Raw genomic sequence first — 24,273 nt, forward strand, 5'->3', positions numbered from 1 at the left:
CAGGGCCGGGGCGGCGCCGAGCCCGGGCCGGAGCGGGGCGAAGGGGGCCGAGCGGCGGGCCAGGCTGGGCCGGGCCGGGCAGGGCCGGGGCGCGGGCCGGCAGGAAGATGGCGAACGTGGGGCTGCAGTTCCAGGCGAGCGCGGGGGACTCGGACCCACAGAGCCGGCCCCTGCTGCTGCTCGGGCAGCTGCACCACCTGCACCGCGTGCCCTGGAGCCACGTCCGCGGGAAGCTGCAGCCCCGGGTCACCGAGGAGGTGAGCGGGCCGCCGGCCGCCATGCGACCCGCGCCGCGGAAGCCCAGGCCCGGGCGGCCCGCGGAGGCCCCGCCTCGCCCGCCGCACCCCCGCCGCCGCCGGGCCGGGCCCAACGAGGCCGGGCCGCCTCCCTGAAGGGCTCAGCCGCCAGGCCAGTCCTCGCCCGCGGAGGCCCAGCCCCAGGCCCCGTCGCTGGTGCGGCGCGGTGGTCCTCCTGTCAGCCCAGCCCTGCGCCCGGCGAGGCCGCGACACCTGCGGACGGCGGGGGGAGACGTGGCCGCTCCCAGGGCCGAGCGTCGGCCCTGCCTGGCGACAGGCCCTGGCTTCCAGAAGTTCCCATGGCAGTTTCCCCAGCTGCCTTTCCTTGGGGACACCTGGCCCCTGCCCCCTCTCTGGTGGAAGCCGCCTAAGCCCTATCCGAGTGTTGGAAGCAAAGCAGACCCCAGCTTGGCCCTTCCAGTCTTGGTGGCTTCATCCCACCAGGGGGATGCGAGCCAGCCTAGAGACAGCTCTGCAGAGAGGCGACACATCTCCCTAAGCATGGGAAAACGGTGGCCGGGAGCTGCGCAGTGCCCTTCCAGGACTGCAGGCGTTGTTGTGGCCGTGGCCGCAGGGCAGGGCCTCCTGGCACGTGGCCGCTGTTTGAAGCCTCCGTCTCTTGTCTCTCCCTTCTGATCTAGCTCTGGCAGGCTGCCCTGAGCACGCTCAACCCCAACCCCACGGACAGCTGTCCCCTCTACCTGAACTACGCCACCGTGGCTGCCCTGCCCTGCAGGGTGAGCCGGCACAACAGCCCCTCGGCCGCCCACTTCATCACGCGGCTGGTGCGGACCTGCCTGCCGCCCGGAGCGCATCGCTGCATTGTGGTGAGTGCTTCGAGAGGAGGCAGCCAGGGTGCTCCTAGTCGGGCAGCGGTGAGCTCGGGCCTGGGGAGCTCACAGCCCTACACAGACTGCAGCGCACGCCCAGAGGGCTGTGGACATTATAATCCCTGCTGTGTAGACGGGGAAACAGATCCAGAGCGACGCGGGGATTTGCCCCAGATCAGTTTTGGTGGCAAATCAGAGACTGAAACCTAGATTTCCTGAGGCCCACTTAGTGTCTGTCCCTCTGTCCCTCATTTTCCTGGCTGGTCAGGCTGTTGACATCTGGTGGCCAATGTGTTATTTCTCTTGGAGCATGACCAATGGTGGTCCCATGGTTCCGGGGATGACCTGAGGGATGGGGTGGCGGCTGCTGTGGGACATCTCTGTCTAGATGTCATCTGCCAGGCAGCTGATGTTCCGGAGGCGTTCAAAGAGCAGCTCCCTGCACTCCCTGGCGGCGGCCCTTGCACCCCTCACGCCGTCTCCCCATGTGCCACAGATGGTCTGCGAGCAGCCGGAGGTCTTTGCTTCCGCCTGTGCCCTGGCCCGGGCCTTCCCGCTGTTCACCCACCGCTCAGGTGCCTCTCGGCGCTTGGAGAAGAAGACGGTCACCGTGGAGTTTTTCCTGGTGGGACAAGACAACGGGCCGGTGGAGGTGTCCACATTGCAGGTGGGTGTCTGGAAGGGCAGACCCTGCCCCTGGGCCCCGGGCAAGATCGGGCAGGTGGGAGGGAGGTCGGGAGAGGGAAAAGCTTGTTGCGGGGGCAGGAGGCGGGTGGCTGCTTTGGTTCCTGAGAAGCGGCAGAGGCTTTTCCAAACTCAGGCCCCCTGCCTCTGCCTCAGCGTGGTCTGTGACTTCAGGATTCTGTTGAATACAGGCAGTGTTTGTTGAGCACGTGATCAGTGCCAGGAACGTCCATGCTGTTTTCCAAATAACCCTGCCCGCTTATGTGAGCTCCGTGTGTGCGTGTGTGATGTATGCACTTGTGTGTGTTGTGCGTGCGTGCACACGTGTGTTGCTGTGCGTGTGTGAGTGTGTGTGCGTGTGTTGTATGTGTGTGTGGGGTGTGTGTGCATGTGTGATGTGTGTTGCGTGTGTATGAGTGCTGGTGTATGCATGAGTGGTGTGTGTGGTGGGTTTATGTGTGGTGTGTGTTGCTGTGTGAGTGCTGGTGTGTGCATGAGTGGCGTGTGTGTGGTGTGTGTTGCTGTGTGTGTATGAGTGTTGGTGTGTGCACGAGTGGTGTGTGTGTGCTGTGTGTATGTGTGGTGTGTGTTGCTGTATGTTTGAGTGCTGGTGTGTGTGTGGTGTGTGTGGTGTGTGGTGGTGTGTGTGTGGTGTATGTGTGTGGTGTGTGTTGCTGTGTGTGTATGAGTGTTGGCGTGTGCATGAATGGTGTGTGTTTGTGGTGTGTGTTGCTGTGTATGAGTGCTGGTGTGTGCACGAGTGGTGTGTGTGGTGTGTATGTGTTGTGTGTGTTGCTGTGTGTGTTTGAGTTCTGGTATGTGCATGAGTGGTGTGTGCGTGGTGTCCGTTGCTGTGTGTGTTTGAGTTCTGGTATGTGCATGAGTGGTGTGTGCGTGGTGTGTGTGTGGTGTCTGTTGCTGTGTGTGTTTGAGTGCTGGTGTGTGCATGAGTGGTGTGTGTGGTGTGTGTTGCTGTGTATGTTTGAGCGCTGGTGTGTACATGAGTGGTGTGTGTGGTGTGTGTGTGTATGGTGTGTGTTGCTGTGTGTGTATGAGTGCTGGTGTGTGCATGAGTGGTGTGCGTGGTGTGTGTGTATGGCGGGTGTTGCTATGTTTGTATGAGTGCTGGTGTGTGCATGAGTGGTGTGTGTGTGTGGTGTGTATTTGTGGTGTGTGTGGCTGTGTATATGTGAGTGCTGGTGTGTGCATGAGTGGTGTGTGTGGTGTGTATGTGGTTTGTGTTGCTGTTTGTGTTTGAGTGCTGATGTGTGCATGAGTGGTGTGTGTGTGGTATGTGTTGCTGTGTGTGTTTGCTGGTGTGTGCATGAGTGGTGTGTGTGTGGTGTGTGCATGTGTGGTGTGTGTTGCGGTGTGTGAGTACTGGTGTGTGCATGAGCAGCATGTGTTGCTGTGTGTATGAGTGCTGGTGTGTGCATGAGTGGTGTGTGTGTGTGGTGTGTGTGTGGCGTGTGTTGCTGTGTGTATGAGTTCTGGTGTGTGCATGAGTGGTGTGTGTGTGGTGTGTGTGTGGCGTGTGTTGCTGTGTATGAGTGCTGGTGTGTGCATGAGTGGTGTGTGTGTGGTGTGTGTGCACGTGTGTTGCTGCACCCTTTACAGGGAGCACTTCTACATGTGTTATTTCACTCGATGCTGAGAATGATCCTTTTGAGGCTGCAAGGCGGGAAGTGATTTCCCAGCTCCAGATCCTTGGATGGGCCTGACATCAGGCTCCCTCCCCACGGCAGCGGTCCCAGCCTCTGCGCCTGCCACCTCCAGTCCCCGAGCCCACAGCGCCACCCAGGTTGTCTTTTCTCATGTGTCAGAGCTCATTCTTCACTTCTGGCTCTGGAAGGCTGTCACCTTCACCCAGGCGAGCTCTCCCACACCACCGGCACTTGGGCCACACCTCATTTGTTTCACTGTGTCCTCTCTGAGGCCTGTAACCACCGCCCGTCAACCCAAATTCTTCCATCTTCACCAGCATGAGATAGCTCCCCTTTTTTTCCTTCATCTCTGAGCTTTTAAAAAAGTCTAACTGGTTTGCCTTTCTTAATCCTCTTTTCCCTCTTAACCCGTGGAGACATAGTTTTTGCCCCCGTCCTGACATTGTTTTCTAAGGACTGCTGGGTGGGGCGTTGCCGTCCCTCCTTGAAGTGCATCTGCCCCCTCCAGAGGTCTCCCTCCCTCTCACTGCTCCCCAGACTGCTGCCACTTCTCGGCATCCCCTTCATGGCCTCTCCAGGGTTCCGACCTGCTCAGCCCTCTCCGGGTCAGACACCAGCATCCGCTTCGTCTCTCTGTCTTTAGGGATTTTCTTCTGACTTCCAGGCCTGCCATCCAGGTGGGCAGGGGTGCCCGCAGAGCCCACCTGCGGGCTCAAGCATCACCCTTATTTCCGAGGACAGCAGGGCACCCTGACCTCTGCTGCCCTCGGTCCCTTCCCCTCCTGTGGACTTCCTGCTGTCCCTTAGACTGGCCACGCCCACTCCTGCTCTTGTTCCTCTGCCGGGGTCCTTCCCTCTCCAGCCCAGCGTGGTCTCCATCTGGCCTCTGGCCACATTCCCTCCCCAGGGAGGCCTGGCCCTCTTGGCTAACACTACCCTCCCATTTGTCAGCTAAACCATCACTACCAGACATGTCACATCTTTGTTGATCTCCTGTGCTCCCCAGAGGGCAGGGACCTGGTCTTGTGCACAATGATCCCAGCACCCGACCCCACACATGAGAAAGGCCCAATAAACATCTGGTGATGGAACCAGTGGGGGCAGTGAGTCCCCATGGCCCACGACCCCATTGGTCCCAACTAGCTAGTGTGTCCTGTTTCTTGTCTTTGCTCTGCCCAGTGCCGTGCCTTGAGGTGCTCTCCTGGGCTGTGGCAGCAGTCTGCTGGTCACCCTGCCACAGATGGCCTCCTTCCAGCTCCTGCTTCACTCGCCTTCCAAAGGCGCATCTGGGTGTGTGCAAGGTGGCATCTTCTGAGTGCTGTCAGCTGTCAGGCCCTGCACTGAGGCAGGAGTGTGCACACAGCACGTGCTGGTGCGCTGAATTCTCACTACAGCCCTGTGAGATACATCCTGTTGTCCCCAGGTTAGGGCTGAGCAAACTGCTTGCCGACATTGAGTGGCTCACCGGGGCCACGCCAGCAAGGGGCAGAGCCAGGTGTTAAGCTGCAGCCACCAGCACTCAGCCCTCTTGGGTCCTGAGCACACCCACGTGGCCTGTACTCAGCTTCTCCCTTTTCTCCCCTGCCGGAACCTTCCAGTCCCCACCCAGGACCCTGTCCCCTCTGCACCCTGTGGCCTCATCCTCTTCTGTAGCAGGGACTGGGACTGTGTATTGTGAGTCTCTGCTGAGCTTGCCTCCCTCTGGCGTCTCTGAATTCTCAGAGTCTTGCATGATGCCTGGCACATGTGGACAGAATGAGTGGTCCTCCTCTCATGGTGAGGGACACTCTTCCCCAGCGCAGCATGGCTGTGTGTTGGTGGAGGGCACCCGCAGCCCTGCCCTCCCTCCCACAGAAGCGCTCTTGCGTCAGAGCCCCGAGCTTGCCGTGGTCTGGGGTCTTCCAGGTGACACCTGGCCTCCTTGGAGGCAAGTCACACAGCATTGACGCACTTCTCAGACAGTCCTTGTCGAGTCCCCACATGCCCTCACAGACAGAGAACCCGCTGACAGGCGGCAGGGACGGCTCAGGCACATTCATATCAGAGCTGTCAAGTTCCAGGTTTCTACCTTTGAGGCTTTGGGGTTTAATTACCTCGGCAGGGCGGGGGAGGTGGCCGGGCTGCAGTATCGACCCGGCGCCTGCTGCCCTGACATTATGAGACTAGAGGCAGGGATGATAAACTCGCTGCTGTCCTGCACCCCCGCAAAACAGCGCTGCTTTTCTCTTAATATTGTCTTTCTGGTGAGCGAGGGAGGCCGTGCAAGCAGCCAGCTGTCTGAAGCTTCTGTGCCTGGGGATGCACGGTGGCGGACAGGGTGGGGAAGGGGTGCCCGCAGATTCAGCTGAGAGAGAGTGAGGCTCACATGAGAAGGCAGACGTGAGGCACACATGAGAAGGCAAAGAATGGCCCAAGCCAGGGCTGAAGGACACATTTTTGGGACCCATGTGATCTGTGCTTTGGTGCATGTGCCCCTCTCTGCCCTGCCTTCGAGTGTGGGCTCTGAAGCCCTGCCAGGCCAGCAGGGCCCATGTTTTCAGCTCCTGGGTGGACACGTCAGTTCCATGAGGCGAGACCTCCCTCTGTGTCCTTCCCCTCCGTGCCCAGAACTGTGCTGTGTCAAGTGACAACACCAGGGCAGCCAGACTCCCATCTGTCTTGCAGGGTTCATGAGGGACTTGCGTGGGACTCATGAGGAAAGCAGCGGCCCAGAGGGAAGGCGTCCGGGAGGGCCAGCAGGTTCAAGCACTCAGGATGTAGAGTGCTTCTGCTTGGTGGGGAGGATCTGGAAAAGCTACTGGTAGATACGGCCTATGAGAAGTGCCTCGAAGGATGACTGGGATCTTGGTGGGAGGGAAAGGACTGTGGGATCTGCAGAGGTAAGGGGTGGGAAGCTCAGGGCATACTCAGGGGCTGGCATGAGGGCCACCTACCTTCAGTTGTAGCTGGAATCAGGGCAGAAACAGGACACAGGGCTTGGAAAGGATCCAGATATGGAAGGGCAGGACCCCAGGCTGGGGACTCCTGTATATTTGTGGAGGCACAGGGTGGTGCCTGTGCTGAAGGTTCTTTCTACAGGTGGCTGGTGGCCCTGGGTTGCTGGGGGTGGGGCAGGCAGCGAGAGCCATGCTCCCCCTCTCCCCTCCCCTTGCTTCCCTGTCAGTAGCCCTGTGGGTGGTGTTTGCCTCTGATGCCTTTTGTTCCTGGGGGATGGACAAGTGGAGAACATCTGTCTCCCTCCCACCTGGTCCCAGGCCCCCAGTGATGGCCTTTTTCTCCCTAGTGCTTAGCAAATGCCACAGACGGCGTGCGGCTAGCAGCCCGCATCGTGGACACACCCTGCAATGAGATGAACACCGACACCTTCCTCGAGGTTTGTGGCGTCATCATGCCGGGGGTGGGACCAGGCTGCAGTGGGTGTCATAGACCCCCAGGAGAGCCAGAGGAAACCTGGGGCTGTCCATACCCTGACATGCCCAGGGAACCTCAGGGCTGCCCTCGGTGGAGTGCTGCTGTCCGCCTGGCTCCAGGAAGCCTCAGGAAAGGGTGTGTGGGGAGGACAGAGCCTCCTCTTCAAGGCCCCTTGGCAGGACCGCAGCCAGAGCTGCAGGAAATGAGAGCGTGTGGAGGGGGAGCCCCCTCTTCTGGGTTTCATCACACGTGAAGCTGGCTCCCAAGCCCGGCTCCCCCACGCCGCACAGGCAGCAGTTCATCCCTGGCCCCAGCCTCGGCCTCTCCTGTTTCCAGCCATTTCATGTGTCGTTGTGTTGTTGTTTTTTCCATGAACATGTCCAGGAGATTAACAAAGTTGGAAAGGAGCTGGGGATCATCCCAACCATCATCCGGGATGAGGAACTGAAGACGAGAGGATTTGGAGGTGGGTGGGGGCTGCATCCCTGCAGGTCTTGGCCTCAGGCAGTGGCCGGGGGCATTTGGGTGGCAGGGGGTCGGCGGGCCACATGGCACATTGTCCCAAACTTCATCCTGCTTGTGACCTGAAAGGAATCAGCCTGTGTCCAAGCCCAGTGCCGGACCCTGGGAAGCAGCCATCCCTGGGGCGGGGGGGAAGGGGAGGCAATCCAGATTCTGATTTGGATTCTGGAAGCTGCTAGATCCAAGTCCTTCCCTGCCTGCAGCCTCTCCAGCGTCCTCGCACGCTGCACACCCTTACTCCTGGGACTGGCTCAGCAGGGCCTTTCTGTTCCTTGAATACACAAGTTCACATCACGGCAGGCAGGGCCTGTGTGCGGATGGCTCTCCCTATCTGGAATACTTTCCCCCAAGATATATTTTTGGTGGAGGCCATCTCAACCAATGCCCCCTCCTCAGAGAGGCCTTCCCCAAGTCCCCAGACCCACCTTTCCCCACTGCCCAGGAACCAGAGGGGCAGATAAGTATGACTCAGCTGCCCCGTGGTGCTTGTAGACTGGCAAGAGGAAGGTGGCTGTCTCTGTTATGTATGGCTACAAAACAAATTACTCAGAAGATAGCAGCTGAACACAACACCACTTATCCCCTCCCCGTGCTGTGGGTTGGGGATCTTCCCCTGGTGCAGGGTCTCTGCCTGCTGTTGTCAGGTTGTTGGCTGGGGCTGCAGTCATCTGAGGGCTTGCCTGGGGCTGGCGATGTGCTTCCAGGCAGGCTCACAACAGGCTGCTGGCAGGTCTCAGGGCCTCACAGGCCATTAGCTGGAGACAGCAGTTCCTTGCTGTGTGAGCCGCCCTCCGAGCGAGGTCTCTGAGCGAAAGATAGGGATAAAGAGTGAGCAAACAAGATGGAAACCCCCATCTTTTTCTGTGACCTAATCCCAGGAGTGGTATCTCATCACTTCTACCTTTTTCTTTTGGTTAGAGGTGAGACATTAGGACCTGCTCACATGAGGGGGAGGGACTGCACAAGGACATGAATACCCAGACGTGGGGGCCACAGGGGCCATCCTGGTGGTGTCTACCTAGACAGAAGTCATTTACAAGTGGAGGGAGAGGCCGCTTGTGTCAGGAAAAGCTTCACAGAGGAGGTGGCGTTTGCTGTGGATCTTACAGGATAAGTTGGAGTTTGTCAGGCAGCCATGATTCGCTCTTGTCATTGTTGCTATGATTGTTTGACTCAATTATTGCAGGACTTTGAGCCATAGACTCTGCACACACACGGGCCACAGCTTTCTTGAGATGTGTCATGTAAAGCAAAGAGGCAGTGGTGCAGGGACTGTGGGAGCAAGTGTGAAAGGGCGGTGCAGTCCCTGAGTGCTCAAAGGATTCTGGAAGTGGGGACGAGCATGGGCTGGGGCAGCCTTGAGGCGTTATCCAAACATCATTTCATTCTGCAATCCTGTTCTTTTCTTTCTGGAAAGAATACAATATTTTTTTCCCTTAGTGGGTTTTCTTGCTTAACAATACTTTGCATAGAATTTGTTTGCAATCTCAGGCGTTGGAGCTAATTTGCATTCCCCAATCCCACACTGGCCAGGGGTAGGAGAAGGGACAGGGAGCCCCAGGCTTGGGCAGGCGGCTTTCCAGGAGAAACACCAGCTGGCCAGAGTTTCCAGGGGCCTCTGGGAGTTCCCGGCTCAGCTCAGCCCGAGCCTAACCCAGTTCTCCCCACGCTTTCCATAGGAATCTATGGGGTTGGCAAAGCCGCCCTGCATCCCCCAGCCCTGGCCGTCCTCAGCCACACCCCAGACGGAGCCACGCAGACCATCGCCTGGGTGGGCAAAGGCATCGTCTATGACACTGGAGGCCTCAGCATCAAGGGGAAGGTGAGGTGCTGGCCAGCTCTCCAGGGTGCCCTGGGGGTGGGGTGGGGAGGGGAAGGTGAGGTGTGGGCCAGCTCTCCAGGGTGCCCCGGGGGTGGGGAGGGGAAGGTGAGGTGCGGGGCCGGGTCTCCAGGGTGCCCTGGGGGTGGGGTGGGGTGGGGTGGGGTGGGGAGGGGAAGGTGAGGTGCGGGGCCAGGTCTCCAGGGTGCCTTGGGGGTGAGGTGGGGTGAGGAGGGGAAGGTGAGGTGCGGCAGGCTCTCCAGGGTGCCCTGGGGGTGGGGAGGGGCCCAGTTTGGGTCCAGCCAGCCCTCTGAGAGGTGTCATGGGGTGGGAGGCAGCGAGGTTTCTGGGGGTTCTGGGTTGGGGTGGGTTCGGGGAGAGTGCACAGGGCGGGTTCCCATATGCTGAGGCAACAGCTTCACGTGGCCCCCTGGGTTGCATGCCCACCCTTCAGAAGGGTCTGGAAACAAAAGCCTGGCCAGGGCCCGAGAGCAGCCCCGGAAATGACCGAAGGAATGGCAAGCAGGGCCAGGGAGGCAGGACTTGCTGCTTGGGGGCTTTGTCTGAAGAAGGGAGGGGCGAGGGGACGCCTGTGTCTCTGAGTCTGCCCATGGTCCCCACCGAGAAAACGCGCAGAGTGGCCACACAAGACCCTCCAAAGACACGTGAACCCCAAGAGCGAGGGGAATTTGGACACAGCACAGAAGCGAGTCACCCAGGAACACCCCTGTGAGGTGGCCCTAGACGCCTGTCCCGTGGTATGGCTTTCTGTCCTGCCATCCCGGGAGAACAGGTGCTTGTGGAGCGCCCGTCGTGGCCGAGTTGGCCTGCCCCAGCAAGACCTGCCCTCCTCTGCACCATCTCCGTCCATTCATCCTACACACCTGTGTGAGCAGCCTCTGTGCTCAGGCCTGGGCTGGGAAGGACAGGGAGGGAGCAGACCGGGAAGTACGTACCTCAGGAGGTCTGGAAGGAGCAGGGAGTGCATCCGCAGCAGACACTGCAAACTAGCAGCCCGCAAGGCTCACAGAGGCCTGGCGTTTTTAAAATTTGAATTAGCTACCAATATTTGAAACCAGGAAGGATTCTCATCAAAGCCTGGATTTCTGGCCTTTTGTGAACTTGGAAGGGCTGCCAGGGCTGGCGTTCTGTTCCCGCCTGGCAGCATTGCCCTGCAGCCAGTGGGCCTGCCCCTGGTGTCGCCCATTCTCCAGTTTGGTTTGCGGCAGGCCCCACCACTCGCTGCTGCCTTCCTGACACTGAGCCCTAGTGTCAGCTGCTGTTCAGGGTGGCGCTGGTGCAGCTCGCCGCGCTCTCTAGCACGCCTAGTTTATTTCATACCTGGAGAGGATGAGCAGTTCCCATCCCTCCTCTAAACCACAAAACTGTTTAGAACTAGCAGGAAATGACACTAATCATAAAAAGGTTTTTTTTTTTTTAATAGAAAAAACATGCCTCCCTATGAGTCTCTTGGGGTAATACATGGTGGAATGAATGTTTCTGGCTTTGGGTCTTAGCATCTACACATTTGACAATGGTTTCATTTAAATTGATCTTCTTTACTAATGTATGTTCAGTAGGCAGAGTTGTCAGCTGTCTTCACTCATAGTTGGTCCCAGAATACTATCTGTTAATTTTGATTTTGAAGAGCTCCAATCACGTGAGGCAACGGATACACAGATACTTAGGAAAAGTCTTTAATACGGTATCATTTGGCAGAGATTCCTAAAAATTCCATTTCACAGTAAATTCCAGCAATCACAACACCCACCATGTGTTCAGCTCTTCAGGGTGGATTCTTGTGGCTTTCAGATGTCTGTGGAACAAAAACATTTTGGACACAGTAACTCCAAGTGTTCACATGGAATGCGGGAACTGAAGGCACGCAGGTTCTGCGTCTTCGTTTTGACCATCCCGCGCTCTCGTGTTTTACTTTGGGTCCTCTGTTTCGACACCGGGAGGTAGGAAGTCATGGGCCCTGGAGGCCCCGACTGTGCCCAGAGCCAGCCCACAGGATCTGACTATCAGAGCGATTCTCAGAAGGAATTTGGGTAGTAGATTCCGTGAGTGTCAGGGCCAATTTTGTGTTGGGTCATTGTTAACATCCATGTAATGTTACTTTCAGGATAAGTAACAAAGATACGTGAATTTGAAGCTTTTGTTTGTGTGATTAAAACGCAACCGTAGCCACAGCAGTTTTTTAAACTTCAACCAACGACATTTTTTTGGAGGAGGAATATGTTATTGCTGACTTTGTTCAGAGATACCAGCACATGGTGGTAATAAGCAAACTGACTTTTAGTCGGTTTATTATGATTCCTAAATTCGCCACAGATAGCGCGCCCCCTACTGCCTGCACCTGGTATTGGCTGCTCCCACCCTCGCACGCACCCTCAATACCCACGGTCACCCTGGAAGACGCTACATTCTGGCTGGTAGAGTCGTGGACCCGCTTCTCCTTGGATCAGATGCTTGTTTTTGATGTCGGCTTGTTGTGGACCAATGTGAGAAGATGAGCTTCCTGGGAATTCATTCGTTTGCTTGTGGCACTAACTCTAGTCACTTAGGGAAGATATCGTTGCACCTGACTTCATCTCATGTGGCTGTGGGTACACCTGTGCAGTTAGTCAGCTCCTGGCCTGGAAATTAACACAAAGGAAAAACCTGACCACATAGGCCTTTCCTAGAGGCCACAGCTGCACAGCCTCCAGGGAAGCTGTGGTCTGAGGGTGGCTGGTCGAACTGCCAGAGAGTAGGGCATTTTCCATGGCTCCAGATCACCTTCTGAAAATGAGACTATAGCCCCTGCCTATTCCCGGGGTCCAACTGGTCTGCAGACCCCATAATACAAGGAAGAGCTGGGTGTTCAGCTATGTGTTCTGGCACCAGTGAAACAATACCTGGTTTTTTATTTTAAACCAGCCCATCTTCCCCGCTGCAGTTGGAACTGTTCTACGTGGATTTGGGATCAACCAGCAGGCCTTTCCTGAGCTGTTACTGTGTGGAGTGGGCACTGAGGCTCCAGCCATTGATGAAAAGACCCCAATCCTGACCTGAAGGCGCTCACAATCTCACCCCAAGGGCCTGGTGTGAAACGCGAACGCAGCAGGCATTTTCCCCGGTGGCTGCCTCTAGAGCAAATGGTGCAGAAATGGTCACTCCTCAAAAAGCAAGCTGAGTGGAGCCAGCCCAGCTCCCAGTTTTGCAAGAAAAATCACAGCTCCATTTTCAAAGATTTCAAGGGCAGCTCAAGATCAGCCTGGACTAGCAGGCCTCAAATGCATTACTGGAGACCCCTTTACGCTCTTAACAAGTACCGACCCCAAAGAGGCTTTTTGTATAACAATGATGTCTATTGATATTTACTCTACTGGAAATTAAAAGTGAGAAATTTATAACATGTATAATTCATTAAAAATAACATATAAATCCATTGCATGTTATCATAAATAATATAATTTTATGAAGATAAGCATTTTCCAAAATGAAAAAACAATTTACTGAGAGAGTAGCGTTGTTGTACATTTTCACAAATCCTGTCAGTGTCTGGCTTAATAGAAGACAGCTAGGCACCTTGCGTCTGCTTCTGATGTAGTCTATGGAAATGTGTTGTTTCAGTTGAACCGTATCAAGAAAATCTGGCCTCACGCATTTTATAGTTGAAACAGGGAAAAGAATTTTAGTATCTTTTTCAGCTAACTATGAACATTCTTTGCTATTACACCAAAACTCAACAAGTGGTAGCTTCTTAAAGGCTGGTTATAACATGCAATCTGAAGCCTCATGAGTAGACTTTTGTGCTCCGTGGCAGTTAAATCCACTGTTCTCTCTCACTTTGAACATGTGGTTTTTCATGGAAATACGAATGTTCACTTGAAAAATGTTGATTCACAGAGTTCTGCAGAAATTCAAATTTTTGACACATTACATTATATAGTATCAAAAAATCACTTAATATCACCATCCATCTCATCAGAAAAGTCATTGAGTATGAGGAAGTTGTCATGGTGATAGGAGAAAGTTTTTCAAAATTCTGATTTTTGCTTAAAAGCTCAAATGTATACCATTGGCAATAAATAATGTCAGCTGTTTCTGGAAGTAAGAGGCTCAGTTTGTTCCTTTTCTGGGAAATATCTGCCAGATACCTAAATCCAATTAAATGCCATTTGTCTGTCAGTTTTTCTTTCAAGTAAAAATGGTGTCGTGGCCAAAGTGGCTCATGGAGCTCAGAACTCCCCCAGCAATCGCAGCTGAGCTTCTGCTCTGACCGACCACTGCCCGTCAGCAGCAGCAGGAGTGCATTATGAGTCACACGGAATATGGAAAATGTATTGTACCCAAGGGTTGAGAGTTTTAAAAATTAATTTTACTGCTTCAGCAAGGAAATTCTAACGTGAAATTGGCATTGGTTCATTTTCCCAGAGGGCATGGAAACGAATACAGCGGCTCCCCGACCTCTTTGGGACTGTGGCCTGATACTCCAGCACAGGGGGTGTAAGTGTCAGCCCAGTGAAAAAGGCAGAGACCGTCTTAAATCACTGCGAAAATGGTTTCTTCTATAAAAACAGAAACAACATATGGGGGCTGGTGAAACTTTGCACAATCAATTGAGCTGTATTTGCAAGCCCAGTCCTGGCTCCACCTGCAATTGGGAAGGAGCTGGCAGCTGTGACGGGGGAGACATGGTGTACAGTGAGCAGCCGTTTCCAGGCATTTCTGTGTGACCCATTTTGCACATGGTTTGATTCCAGATCGGAGGCCCTGTTTTTCCATTTAAACAATCCTGTGCTTTCTCACAGATTAGCTCAGAAGAGATGGCTTATTTTCAGTAGTACAAGATGGGTCATTTTCACTCAATTATAAAAGCAGCTCAATTTACGTCTAAAAATACTTCGCACTAAAATTCAAGGCTTGTGTAATAAGATAAGGGTTCAAAAATGATTCAGTAAATTTCATACCCAAACCTTTACCTCTGAGGACCTGCTGTTAATTTAAAATATGAACTTGTGAATTCGATTTGGGAACCTATAAAATGTAAAAATATGTAACACTCTCAACCAGCGTATAGGAAACAGTGTGGACACTGCGGGAGAAGGGTGGCCCCTCTTTAGACCCAGGTTAACCGGGAGGTGTGAACTATTAACCAGGAGGTGTGAACTAGCAGGAGGGCAGAGGTGGCCCCTTCTTCTGGCGGTAGACCTGGCAGTGACATGAAGGAGCGACGGGTGTCCTCACTGCTGGTGGTGTCAGTGGGGGTGGATGGAAGTCAGTGGGGGTGGATGTGACTGATTTTGGCGAAGAGTTCACATCGACCCTCACCATCGTTCAAGGTTGTGATGAGGGGCAGAGAGTGCTGAGCCTAAGTCTCGTTAGGTGGTAAAGCCCTCTAAATGCCAGGGAGAGGAAGCTAGGCCCTGTTCTGGGGGGTGACAGGTGGCCGGGGCAGGTTTGCACTGTGGCAGTAGCTCCTCAGTCTTCCTCCCTGCCATAAGCACAGTAGAAATGTGCAATGGGTGCAGGAAGCACGCGAGCCCACCCAGATCCCCGAGGTGCTGGCCAGGGACCTCCAGCAAGCCCCAGAGGCTCCCTGGACCTCAGCTTCCTTCTCACGCTGTGCGGAGGAGTGGAGAGAGAGTGGCCCTGCAGACAGACCCCCAGGCGGCGTGGCAGCCCGGGACTGAGGTCAGGGTGCCCGGCCTCAAAGCACAGGGTCCCTGTAGCAATGTCAGAGCCCGGCCACAGCGAATTCTGCAGCTCCGGGCATCTCCTCGGGTTCCCCCTCCATGCAGTTACTGTTTGATAACCCCAAAGTTCTGTCAAAACAAAAGGGAACCTCACCATCTATGGCCATGACTACCTGTTGCTTCTGGAGAACATCCCGCTTGGCCAATAGGAAGTTCATGAGTTCTGTGGGTGCCCAGGAGGCCTGGTGTGGGGGCTGCCCAGGCCTGAGAGCTGGGGAAGGTGGGGCTAGCGTGGGGCTGGGTGGGGGTGGGGGGCTGCCACTGCCAGGCCTGGACCTCACAGCTCACAGGTCCCTTTGTACCACCCGCAGACTACCATGCCGGGGATGAAGCGAGACTGCGGGGGTGCCGCGGCTGTCCTGGGGGCCTTCAGAGCCGCAATCAAGCAGGTGAGTGGGCCCTGCCCGCCCTCTGCAGGGGCGTCCTGGGTGTGCCTCGTGGGTGCTCCCCTCTCCCCGTCCGTCCCGCCACAGGCCCCACCAGGGTCCTACCCGAGTCTCCCCAGCGGATGCCTCTCCCCTCTCTGCCCCCAGGCTCTTCTGGGGCCCCCAGAGCTTCCCACCTTCATCAGAGCTGCTCTGGGAGGCCCCGAGGGCAAGGTGCAGCCATGTTCTCTGCTCAGGGCCTGCCTTGGCTTCAGAGCCCCAGAGTGGTTGGATCAATGAGGAAGCCTGGCCTAGACCCGCAAGGCATGTGGCAGGCAGAAGCTCATGGCAGGGGCATGCGTTGTTCTGCATACCCCTCCCGCAACCCTTCTTTGCAGCAGAGCTGCCTCTGGTGACTGGTCTCGCCAAGTCACCACCTCCAACCCCCAGGCCTGGCTGGGCCCCCTTCCTCTCTTGCGTGGGCAGGCGCCCCAAAGCTTAGCCCTTGCTCAGTGGCAGCAATCACTCGGGGGAGTGTGGGGGGGATGCGGGGTGACCTTGAATGACCTTCCCATGGAGCCCAGATGTCCCTGGGGCCATAAAAAGTGCTTATTAAACAAATGAAGAGGCCAGCTCATGCTTGTAATCCCAGTACTTTGGGAGGCGGAGGCAGGAGGATGGCTTGAAAGCCAGAAATTTAAGACTACCCATAGCAACCTTGCAAGACCCCGTTTCTACAAAAAAAAATTTAAAAATTTGCCAGGCGTGGTGGCACGCACCTGTAGTCTCAGCTACTTGGGAGGCTGAGGTGGTGGAGGATTGATTAAGCCCGGGAGGTTGAGGCTGCCGTGAGCTAAGATCCCACTGCTGCACTGCAGCCTGGGAGACAGAGCGAGACCCTGTCTAAAGAAACAGGCCAATGAAGAGTGTGCACTGACTCATCAGCCGAGGTTTTACCTCCTTAGCCTAGCTTTCTCAGGCCAGCAACCCAGTTCCTTGGGGTAAACTTGAAATGGAAAAACAAAAAGGCCTTGGCAAGTAGTTTCCAATTTGGAGGGTCCTGCTCCTGGCTGTGAGGGAGGAGGAGGAATCCCAGGAGGAAGGAGCTCCTTCTGCCGGGGCTTCCCAGCTGGCCGTGCACATTGCAGACTGTGTGATGGGCTTCTGCTAACAGGGCCAGCCAGTGGGGATACTGGGGTGCGGGGGTGAGGTGGCCTGGGCAGGAGGGGCTGGCAGGCCCTTACCTGTGCTCTGCACAGGTTTGGAAACGGCCTCTTAGGGCTCACGGCTGTTTCTCTCGTGCTGAGCACACAGCTGGGGCTGTACGCAGCCTGCAAGCCCCATGCCTCCATGAGCACCTGCCGTGGCCCGTCCACTGCAGAGCCTGTCGGAAGACGCTGGAGGAGGAGCATGTGTCCTCTGTGCTCTACTCCTTCACTGGTTATAAACTACCAAGGGACATGGCCGGCACTCAAGGAGGGTCTTGACTGGCCCAGCATCACAGGCCAAGGGGCGGGGTGGCTCTGGGCTCCCCCTACCTGGCCCTCCTCCTTGCCTCTGCCCAGGCCCCGTGGCTTTGGCAGATGGGCTCACCGGAAGAATGCTGAGGCGGACGGGCCCAGCTGTGCGGTGCTCGCTGGGCAGCTCTCTCTGAAGGGAGCAGCTGCTGCTCTGGGGTGGCACGGGGGCAGGAGTGGGCAAGTGGTTCTGGAGGAGCCGTGTGGCCAGCCCTCTGTGGCCGTCTTTGCCGTTCACCCCTGGTTATTCCTCCAACAGTGGGTCTGTCCTGCCTCTGGGACAGGCTGGCTGGGAATGGCCCAGCAGGAAGACTCTTCTGAGCCTGAATTCCCTGTTCACAGGAGGCCACTTGACAATTATCACAGATTCATCAGGCAGCAGCCGTTGAGTGTTCTCAGCACTCCTCCACCTCTAGAGGTGCTGCGGCCTGTGATTTGAGGGGTGCTGAGGACACCCCACCCCCACTCTAGACAAAGATCCCCCTCCCACAAGAGCTCCAGCCTGGAGGCTCCACTGTGAACTCGAATGTCCTGCTTGGCCTTCACATATCCTTGTTGGCCTCTTAGAAAGGAATATGTCTCTGTCTGAGCCACAGACTCAATCCTCAGGGTAATGAATTTACCCAGAGAATAAAATCGGCATCCACGTGTCCACACTGGTAGGAATAGATCACTGAATGAATAAATGAATGGGGGAGAACCATTTCTCACACTGAATCCCAGTTTCAGGCTGCAGAGGTAGTGATGGAAACAGGAAGTCGTCACCCCACAGCCAGGCCTCATTCCAGGTGAGAGTGACCCACAGTGCTGGAACGGCAACAGGACAGTAAAATGGTCTCAGAGTGCCTCTGGTAGCTTTATAGTGGTGACATTCACGACCCAGCCTAACCAGGTGTCCCAGGGCATGTCACCAGGGCAGGGACAGAGCCACCTGACATGCCTCCAGAGGCAGTATGCAGGGAAGGACACAGCATTTCTGCAGGATTCCCACCAAAAATGCATGGCCTGCCTGTAGTCACAAGGACACGTCAGACAAACCCAGCACTGAAAGTGCCAAGGCCACAAAAGACAAAGCCAGACTATGCAGTCGCCCAGATTAAGGAGAGCAAGCAGGCCGGGCATGATGTATGGCCTGATCCGATCTGGACGTCTGAGGAGCACATGGAATCTGGATGGTCCCGAGAGGTGATGGTCCTGTGTTGGTGATTACTACCCCCTGCTACCCATTGTCCCATGACTGGACAAGATGCTAACACTGGCAGAATCTGGGTGAAGGGTGTTGAGGAATTGTTTGTGGCTGTTTCTTTTCTTTTTTTTTCTTTTTTCCGAGATGGTGTCTTGCTCTGTTGCCCAGGCTGGTGTGCAGTGGTGCGATCTCAGCTCACTGCAACGCCTCCCAGGTTTAAGTGATTCTCCTGCCTCAGCCTCCAGAGTAGCTGACATTACAGGAGTGTGCCACCACACTTGGCTAATTTTTGTATTTTTAGTAGAGACAGGGTTTCACCTTGTTGGCCAGGCTGGTCTCGAACTTCTGACCTCAAGTGATCCACCCACCTCAGCCTCCCAAAGTGCTGGGATTACTGGCATGAGCCACTGCTCCTGGCTGTTTGAGACTATTTCTGCAATTTTTTCGTAAGTTTGAAATTATTTCACGTGAAATGTTTTGAACTTTTTAAAAAGAGGATGTACCATTCAAAGATGGAAGGGTACGCCAGGAGCTCGGTGGCCCTGGGCTCTGGGGGTGTTAGCGACCCTCCAAGCCTGGCACCAAAAAAAAAGCCCCTGCCCCACTTACCTACCCAAAACCCTTGGCCGCCCTGGGGGACCAGGCCCAAGCCCTGGCGTAGCACTGGAGACCCTTCCCACGCTGTCCCTGAAGCACTCACAGTCCAGCCCCATCTTTGGCCACCCTCTTTTGTTAGACCAGCAAGTCCCGACTGTGCCAGGAAACACCCAGGGAGTGTGTGAACATTGACAGCTCCAGGGCTCACCTCCAGCTCTGCTGAGTCCTGGATTTTTTCAGTCACTCCTGGTGATTGGAGACCCCCCGCAGACTGGCCATGAGGGCCGCAAGGGCAGGGCCGTGCTTGTGCTGTCTCTGTGTCACGTCATCCAGCCATGCAGACCTCAGCACTGTTTGCCCCAGAACTGCAGCTCACTCGTCTTCTAAGCCGGCACTTCTCAAGTGGGGTCCCCCTGTTGTTAGTAATGTGGGTTCTCAGCTCCGCCCCAGACCTGCTGGATCAGAAATTAGGGGCAGGGCCCAGCCTTCAGGGGGTAGCAGCCCTCCCTGGGAGGCTGAAAGCATCCATTTGGGAATCCTCCTCTCCCCTCCTCCTTCCTCCCTCCTCCTCCTCGCCCCCCCCCCTTCTCCTCCTTCTCCTTCTGCCCCAGCAGGCCACAGATCCAGAACCCTGCTTTCTGGGAGGACTTCAGGGCTCCCCTCCTTTGTTGGTGGAGCTCATCTCTGTGGCATCCGTGGCCTGGAGCCCCATGGCCTCATCCTGTGACCTCAGGGTCATGCTGTCATTTATTCATTTGTTCCCAAACACCCACTTCCCCTTGGAATGACTGCAGGAGGCCTCAGCACAGGGACAGGCCGTGGTCACTACACACAGATGGAATGTCAGTGCTGGGGTATCTGGGGAGGAGCTCTGAGAGGAGGAGGCTGAGGATCCTGAAGCCCCTGCCCCATGTCCCTGACACAGGCTGGGCTGCGAGATTGGGAGCGGGGGACTCGGGGCCCTTGTGGAGCTGACAGGTGGCCCCGATATCATCACCCTGAGGCTGGTGGGGTTCTTTCCCCTGTGCTGCGTGGGGGTGCGGGGCCATCTGTGAGGCTCAAGGACTGAGTGGGGGCCCAGGGAGGTCTCAGGGACTCGCAGCTGCTGTGCCCAGCACCACTGCTGCAGCTCCTGCCACTGGCCACTCCTTGCCCTGCTGGCAGCCCCTGCCCCACCATCCCAAGTGTTTGCCTTTGGTGAGGGCTCTGCGCCCATGATGGAAGAGTCGGCTGTTCCAGGAGATGAGAAAGACCCTGGATCCTACAGAGCTGTGTGTCCGCACTCTCGAAGCATGCTCCATGCTAGGAGGATGTATTCTGGTTAAAGATTCGTCTCTGGGACCAAAGGGCAGGGACAGGGGTCTGGGAGCTCTACTCCATTTGACATTGCTGCCCGGGCATGGCCTGCTTGGGGGTCAGGGGGCACCCTTAGAACCTGTGCAGGGCAGGAACTGCCACCATCTGTTGGCCACATGTTTCTCAGTGAACAAATAACTTTTGTTTTGGCCTCAGAAAGCCATAACTTCACACCTAAACTTCCACGAGACTGAGCTCTTCCTGCGTGCGTGCGTGCGTGCGTGCGTGCGTGTGTGTGTGTGTGTGTGTGTTGGCCTTGGGATCTGCCAGGACTGTGCCCAGGATGGCAGGGAGGGCGAGCTCTGGTCCCTGCAACTTGGAGCCATCTGTCTCTCTCCTGCTGTCTGTGGGTCTGAGAGCCCCCAGCTCGTCCTCCCCGCTCCCCAAACCTATGACCTACAACTGGAGCCTCTGCCCACTTCTCCCTCCAGGGGTTCAAAGACAACCTCCACGCTGTGTTCTGCTTGGCTGAGAACTCGGTGGGGCCCAACGCGACAAGGCCAGATGACATCCACCTGCTGTACTCAGGGAAGTACGTCTGGCCCTCCCGCTCCTTCTTGCCCACTGTTGGAACTCGCGACCCTTCCCGGCCTGCAATGCCAGCGCACTCCAGGCATATCGGGAGGGAACCCAGCGTTGGGGTTCCCTGGGCAGCAGGCTCCTTGCTTCCCGGAGGGCTGGGGAGCTTAGGTAGCAGGTGCACCTCACGTTGAGGCGCCCATGGCACCTGGATGACATGCTAGGCTCCGTTGCAGTGCCTGGCCCAGGAGCTCATGGGCCACCCTGCATTACCAGGACAGGCCTTTCCAAAATTTAGGCCTGAAATCTTTGGGTGTGTGAAGCTCTGACCCCCAGATTCCCTGCTCGGGGACACCTCCTGCATCTCCCCCTTGAGATTGACCCTGGAAAGTCAAAGCTGAGCTGGCAGCTGAGGAGCAAGTGGCTCCAGAATTCAGAAGAGAAGAGCCCTCTCCCCAGCCCCATGAGCTGGTGCCTGAGTGGGCGCCTCCCCGCATCTCCTGCTCTTCCTCATCTGCCGGGTGCCAGGCACAGTGTGCTGAAGGCCAACCCAGCCGGTTCATGCCACCCACTTTACAGATGAAGAAACTGAGGCATGGGGGAGCCAAATGGCTGGTCCCTGGCTCTCAAGAGCAGTGGGGCAGGGATGTCACCTGGAAGCCCTTTGCTCCAGGCACTGCATTGCTGTAGGGACTGGGGGCATCCCGGCCTTCCCAGTGGGGGAACGTGTTGAGGTTCAGGGAGCCACAGGGATGGGCAGCTCCAAATGGGGTCTTCCCAGCTTCAAAGGGGCTCACGCCAGTGTCCCAGGAAATGCCGTCCCTGAGCGGGGATCTCTGCCATGCCCCAGGACGGTGGAAATCAACAACACGGACGCCGAGGGCAGGCTGGTGCTGGCAGATGGCGTGTCCTATGCTTGCAAGGACCTGGGGGCCGACATCATCCTGGACATGGCCACCCTGACCGGGGCTCAGGTGAGTGTTCCCTGGATCCACCCCTTAGCTGTGGTCCCAGGAAACCCCACCCACCTCTTGACCTTGAGGTGGGGAAGGCAGCGAGTGGGGGCTGCCGTCAGGAAGTGTTCATAACTGGGCACAAGGAGGCAGGAGGAGCTGCCCATCGAGCTTGGTGTGGGCAGTGCCGAGGCCCAGGCTGGACGCAGAGCCGGGAACCGCCTCCTGCCTGCTTCATGGCCACGGTCCTTCCTGCCTGTGTTTTTTCTTTTTTTCTCAACTTTCTCTCTTCTGGCTCCCTTCTTTCTCTGTCTGCCTCTTGGTCCCTCTTTTGTCTTGGGTGTTTCTCTCCTGCCGTCCCGTTCACACGCTTCCCGGGTTCCTGCCCGCCCAGGGCATTGCCACAGGGAAGTACCACGCCGCGGTGCTCACCAACAGCGCTGAGTGGGAGGCCGCCTGCGTGAAGGCAGGCAGGAAGTGTGGGGACCTGGTGCACCCGTTGGTCTACTGCCCTGAGCTGCACTTCAGCGAGTTCACCTCAGCCGTGGCTGACATGAAGAACTCAGTGGCGGTAGGTTTGGAGCCTAAAGCCTGGAGCTTGCCACGTGGGTGGAGCCGGGCAGGCAGAGCCCTGCCTTCAGGGTGCTGGTGCACCCAGGGAGCTGGGGACCCCCAGAAGCAGCCACAGTGCAGACGAGGGCTTGAGAGGCAGGCGTCAGGGCACAGGAGTCATCCCAGACAGCATGGGCCACTCACTGGCTTCCCTGCCACACAGCCAGGGGTTTCTCCCCCAGTCTTGGGTCTGGCTCAGTTGCCCCCTCAGGCCTTTTGCTGGCTTCCCTGTTGGCCTATGGTGGGGGCAGACTCCTTGGCTCATGGTCAAGGCCCTCCCAGCCCAGCTTCAGCTGCCTCCCCACACTGGCTCCCTCCCAGCCACCCCGGGCTCCTTGCAGACAGCAACAGTGAGAGGCAATGGGACAGGGTGGAGAGGGCCCGGCTGGAGGAACCCACAGGCAATGTGTCCTCCTGGCCTCCCTAGGACCGAGACAACAGCCCCAGCTCCTGTGCTGGCCTCTTCATCGCCTCACACATCGGCTTCGACTGGCCTGGAGTCTGGGTCCACCTGGACATTGCTGCACCGGTGCATGCCGTGAGTGTCCCCCCTCCCCACTGGCCCTGGCTGCTCCTGCCCTCTTGTCCAAACAGCACCCCTCTGGCTCTGGAGCTGCTGGCAGAGCTCATCAGAAACTTCTTTCTCTGTTTGCCTCTTGGTCCCTCTTTTGTCTTGGGTGTTTCTCTCCTGCCGTCCCGTCCACACGCTTCCCGGGTTCCTGCCCGCCCAGGGCATTGCCACAGGAAGTACCATGCCATGGTGCTCACCAACAGCGCTGAGTGGGAGGCCGCCTGCGTGAAGGCAGGCAGGAAGTGTCTGTGACCCAGCTTCCAGCCCGCTGTCCCCCCACCCCACCAGGTCTCACCCTCCCTGGGAACAGAGTGGCTGCTGTGTGTGACCCTTCCCCAACCAGCCTGTCCTCCATAGGGGATCCTGGGCCCTCTGTCTCACCCATCCCCACCCTGAGGAGCTCCCGGGGCAGAGGCAGAGCACACAGGGCCTCGCGCACTGCCTATGCCTGGCCTGCTGGCCCTGAATGTGTCCAGCCAGCAGCACGGAAGGCCCTGGGCTCCGGCTGGTGCTCAGGATTTCCTTCCTGAGAAGGGGACTGTGGGGCACGTGGAGGGGACCTAGGAGGTGAGGGTCCCCAGGAACCCCTCCTGTGCTGCAGCCCCACGCCCAGGGTCTGTGTCCTGCCCTTTGCTTACAGGGTGAGCGAGCCACAGGCTTCGGCGTGGCCCTCCTGCTGGCGCTCTTCGGCCGTGCCTCCGAGGACCCTCTACTGAACCTGGTGTCCCCGCTGGGCTGTGAGGTGGATGTCGAGGAGGGGGACGTGGGGAGGGACTCCAAGAGACGCAGGCTTGTGTGAGCCTCCTGCCTCGGCCCTGACAAACGGGGATCTTTTACCTCACTTTGCACTGATTACTTTTAAGCAATTGAAAGATTGCCCTTCAGATGGGTTTTGGTTTGTCTTTCTGGTCGTCAGCGTGGTGGTGGAAACAGCTGAAGTTTTAGGAGACAGCTTAGTGTTTGGTGCGGGCCACGGGGAGGGGACCAGGAAGCGCTGGGGCTTGTTTCTGTTTGTTACTTACAGGACTGAGACATCTTCTGTAAACTGCTACCCCTGGGGCCTTCTGCACCCCGGGGTGAGGCCTCCTGCCTGCCTGGTGCCCTGTCCCAGTCCCAGGTCCCGTGCAGGGCACCCGCGTGGCTGACGGCCAGGCTCTTACTCCAGCCGGGGCTGCCAGCGCATCCAGCCAGCCCAGCCCTGTGAAAGATGGAGCTGACTTACTGCAGGGGACCCGATTGATAGGGCAAGAGAAGTCACACTCTGGCCTCTCAGAATTCACTTGAGGTTCAATTAAATACAGTCACACCACCCCTTCACCTGGCCTCGTTCTTCTTTCTCCCCCTCCATTTTAGAAACGGGTCCTGGAGCCCATCTAGGGACTGTAGTGCAGGGCTGCCTCCTGCTTCTCCCAGACCGGCTCTGGCTTTGAGCCCCAGCTGGTCAACCCAGTGTTGATGACAGGCGCCCAGGACCTGGGGAGGAGGACAGGCGGCCGCTGGGCCTAGGCCTGGCCTTCCTGACTATTTTGATTTTCTGGTGCGCACAGCACAGACTCCAGGTGGAAATGCTGTGGGCTCCTGAACTCTCTACGGCCCGGCAGCCTGCACGGAGGCTGTTCCGTCTCTT

At 56.9% G+C, this 24,273-nt stretch overlaps 1 protein-coding gene across 2 annotated transcripts; it reads left to right on the plus strand.

Moving 5' to 3' along the window:
- Nucleotides 1-23,963, plus strand: NPEPL1 (aminopeptidase like 1). 2 transcript variants are annotated; one of them, XM_054466832.1, is made up of 12 exons: nt 1-257; nt 938-1,123; nt 1,623-1,793; nt 6,758-6,847; nt 7,270-7,351; nt 9,087-9,229; nt 15,282-15,359; nt 20,423-20,523; nt 21,361-21,484; nt 21,858-22,034; nt 22,503-22,613; nt 23,287-23,963. In XM_054466832.1, exons 1-12 carry the CDS (start codon nt 108-110, stop codon nt 23,443-23,445), a joined length of 1,572 nt encoding a protein of 523 aa, XP_054322807.1. In that variant the 5' UTR covers nt 1-107; the 3' UTR covers nt 23,446-23,963. The 2 variants fall into 2 exon arrangements, with proteins under 2 accessions (XP_054322807.1, XP_063515135.1); XM_063659065.1 differs by having other exon boundaries at nt 12-257; nt 22,503-23,963.
- The last annotated feature ends 310 nt before the right edge of the window (nt 23,964-24,273 follow it).

This window comes from Pongo pygmaeus, chromosome 21, assembly GCF_028885625.2.
Source record: "Pongo pygmaeus isolate AG05252 chromosome 21, NHGRI_mPonPyg2-v2.0_pri, whole genome shotgun sequence".
Lineage (NCBI taxonomy): Eukaryota > Metazoa > Chordata > Mammalia > Primates > Hominidae > Pongo > Pongo pygmaeus.

Excerpts from the sequence above, each read along its gene's own strand:
- NPEPL1 (XM_063659065.1), top strand. The coding sequence starts at position 108 with ATGGCGAACGTGGGGCTGCAGTTCCAGGCGAGCGCGGGGGACTCGGAC. Across the intron at positions 9,230-15,281 it reads GCCTCAGCATCAAGGGGAAG|ACTACCATGCCGGGGATGAA; the intron begins GTGAGGTGCTGG and ends TACCACCCGCAG. Across the intron at positions 15,360-20,422 it reads TCAGAGCCGCAATCAAGCAG|GGGTTCAAAGACAACCTCCA; the intron begins GTGAGTGGGCCC and ends TTCTCCCTCCAG.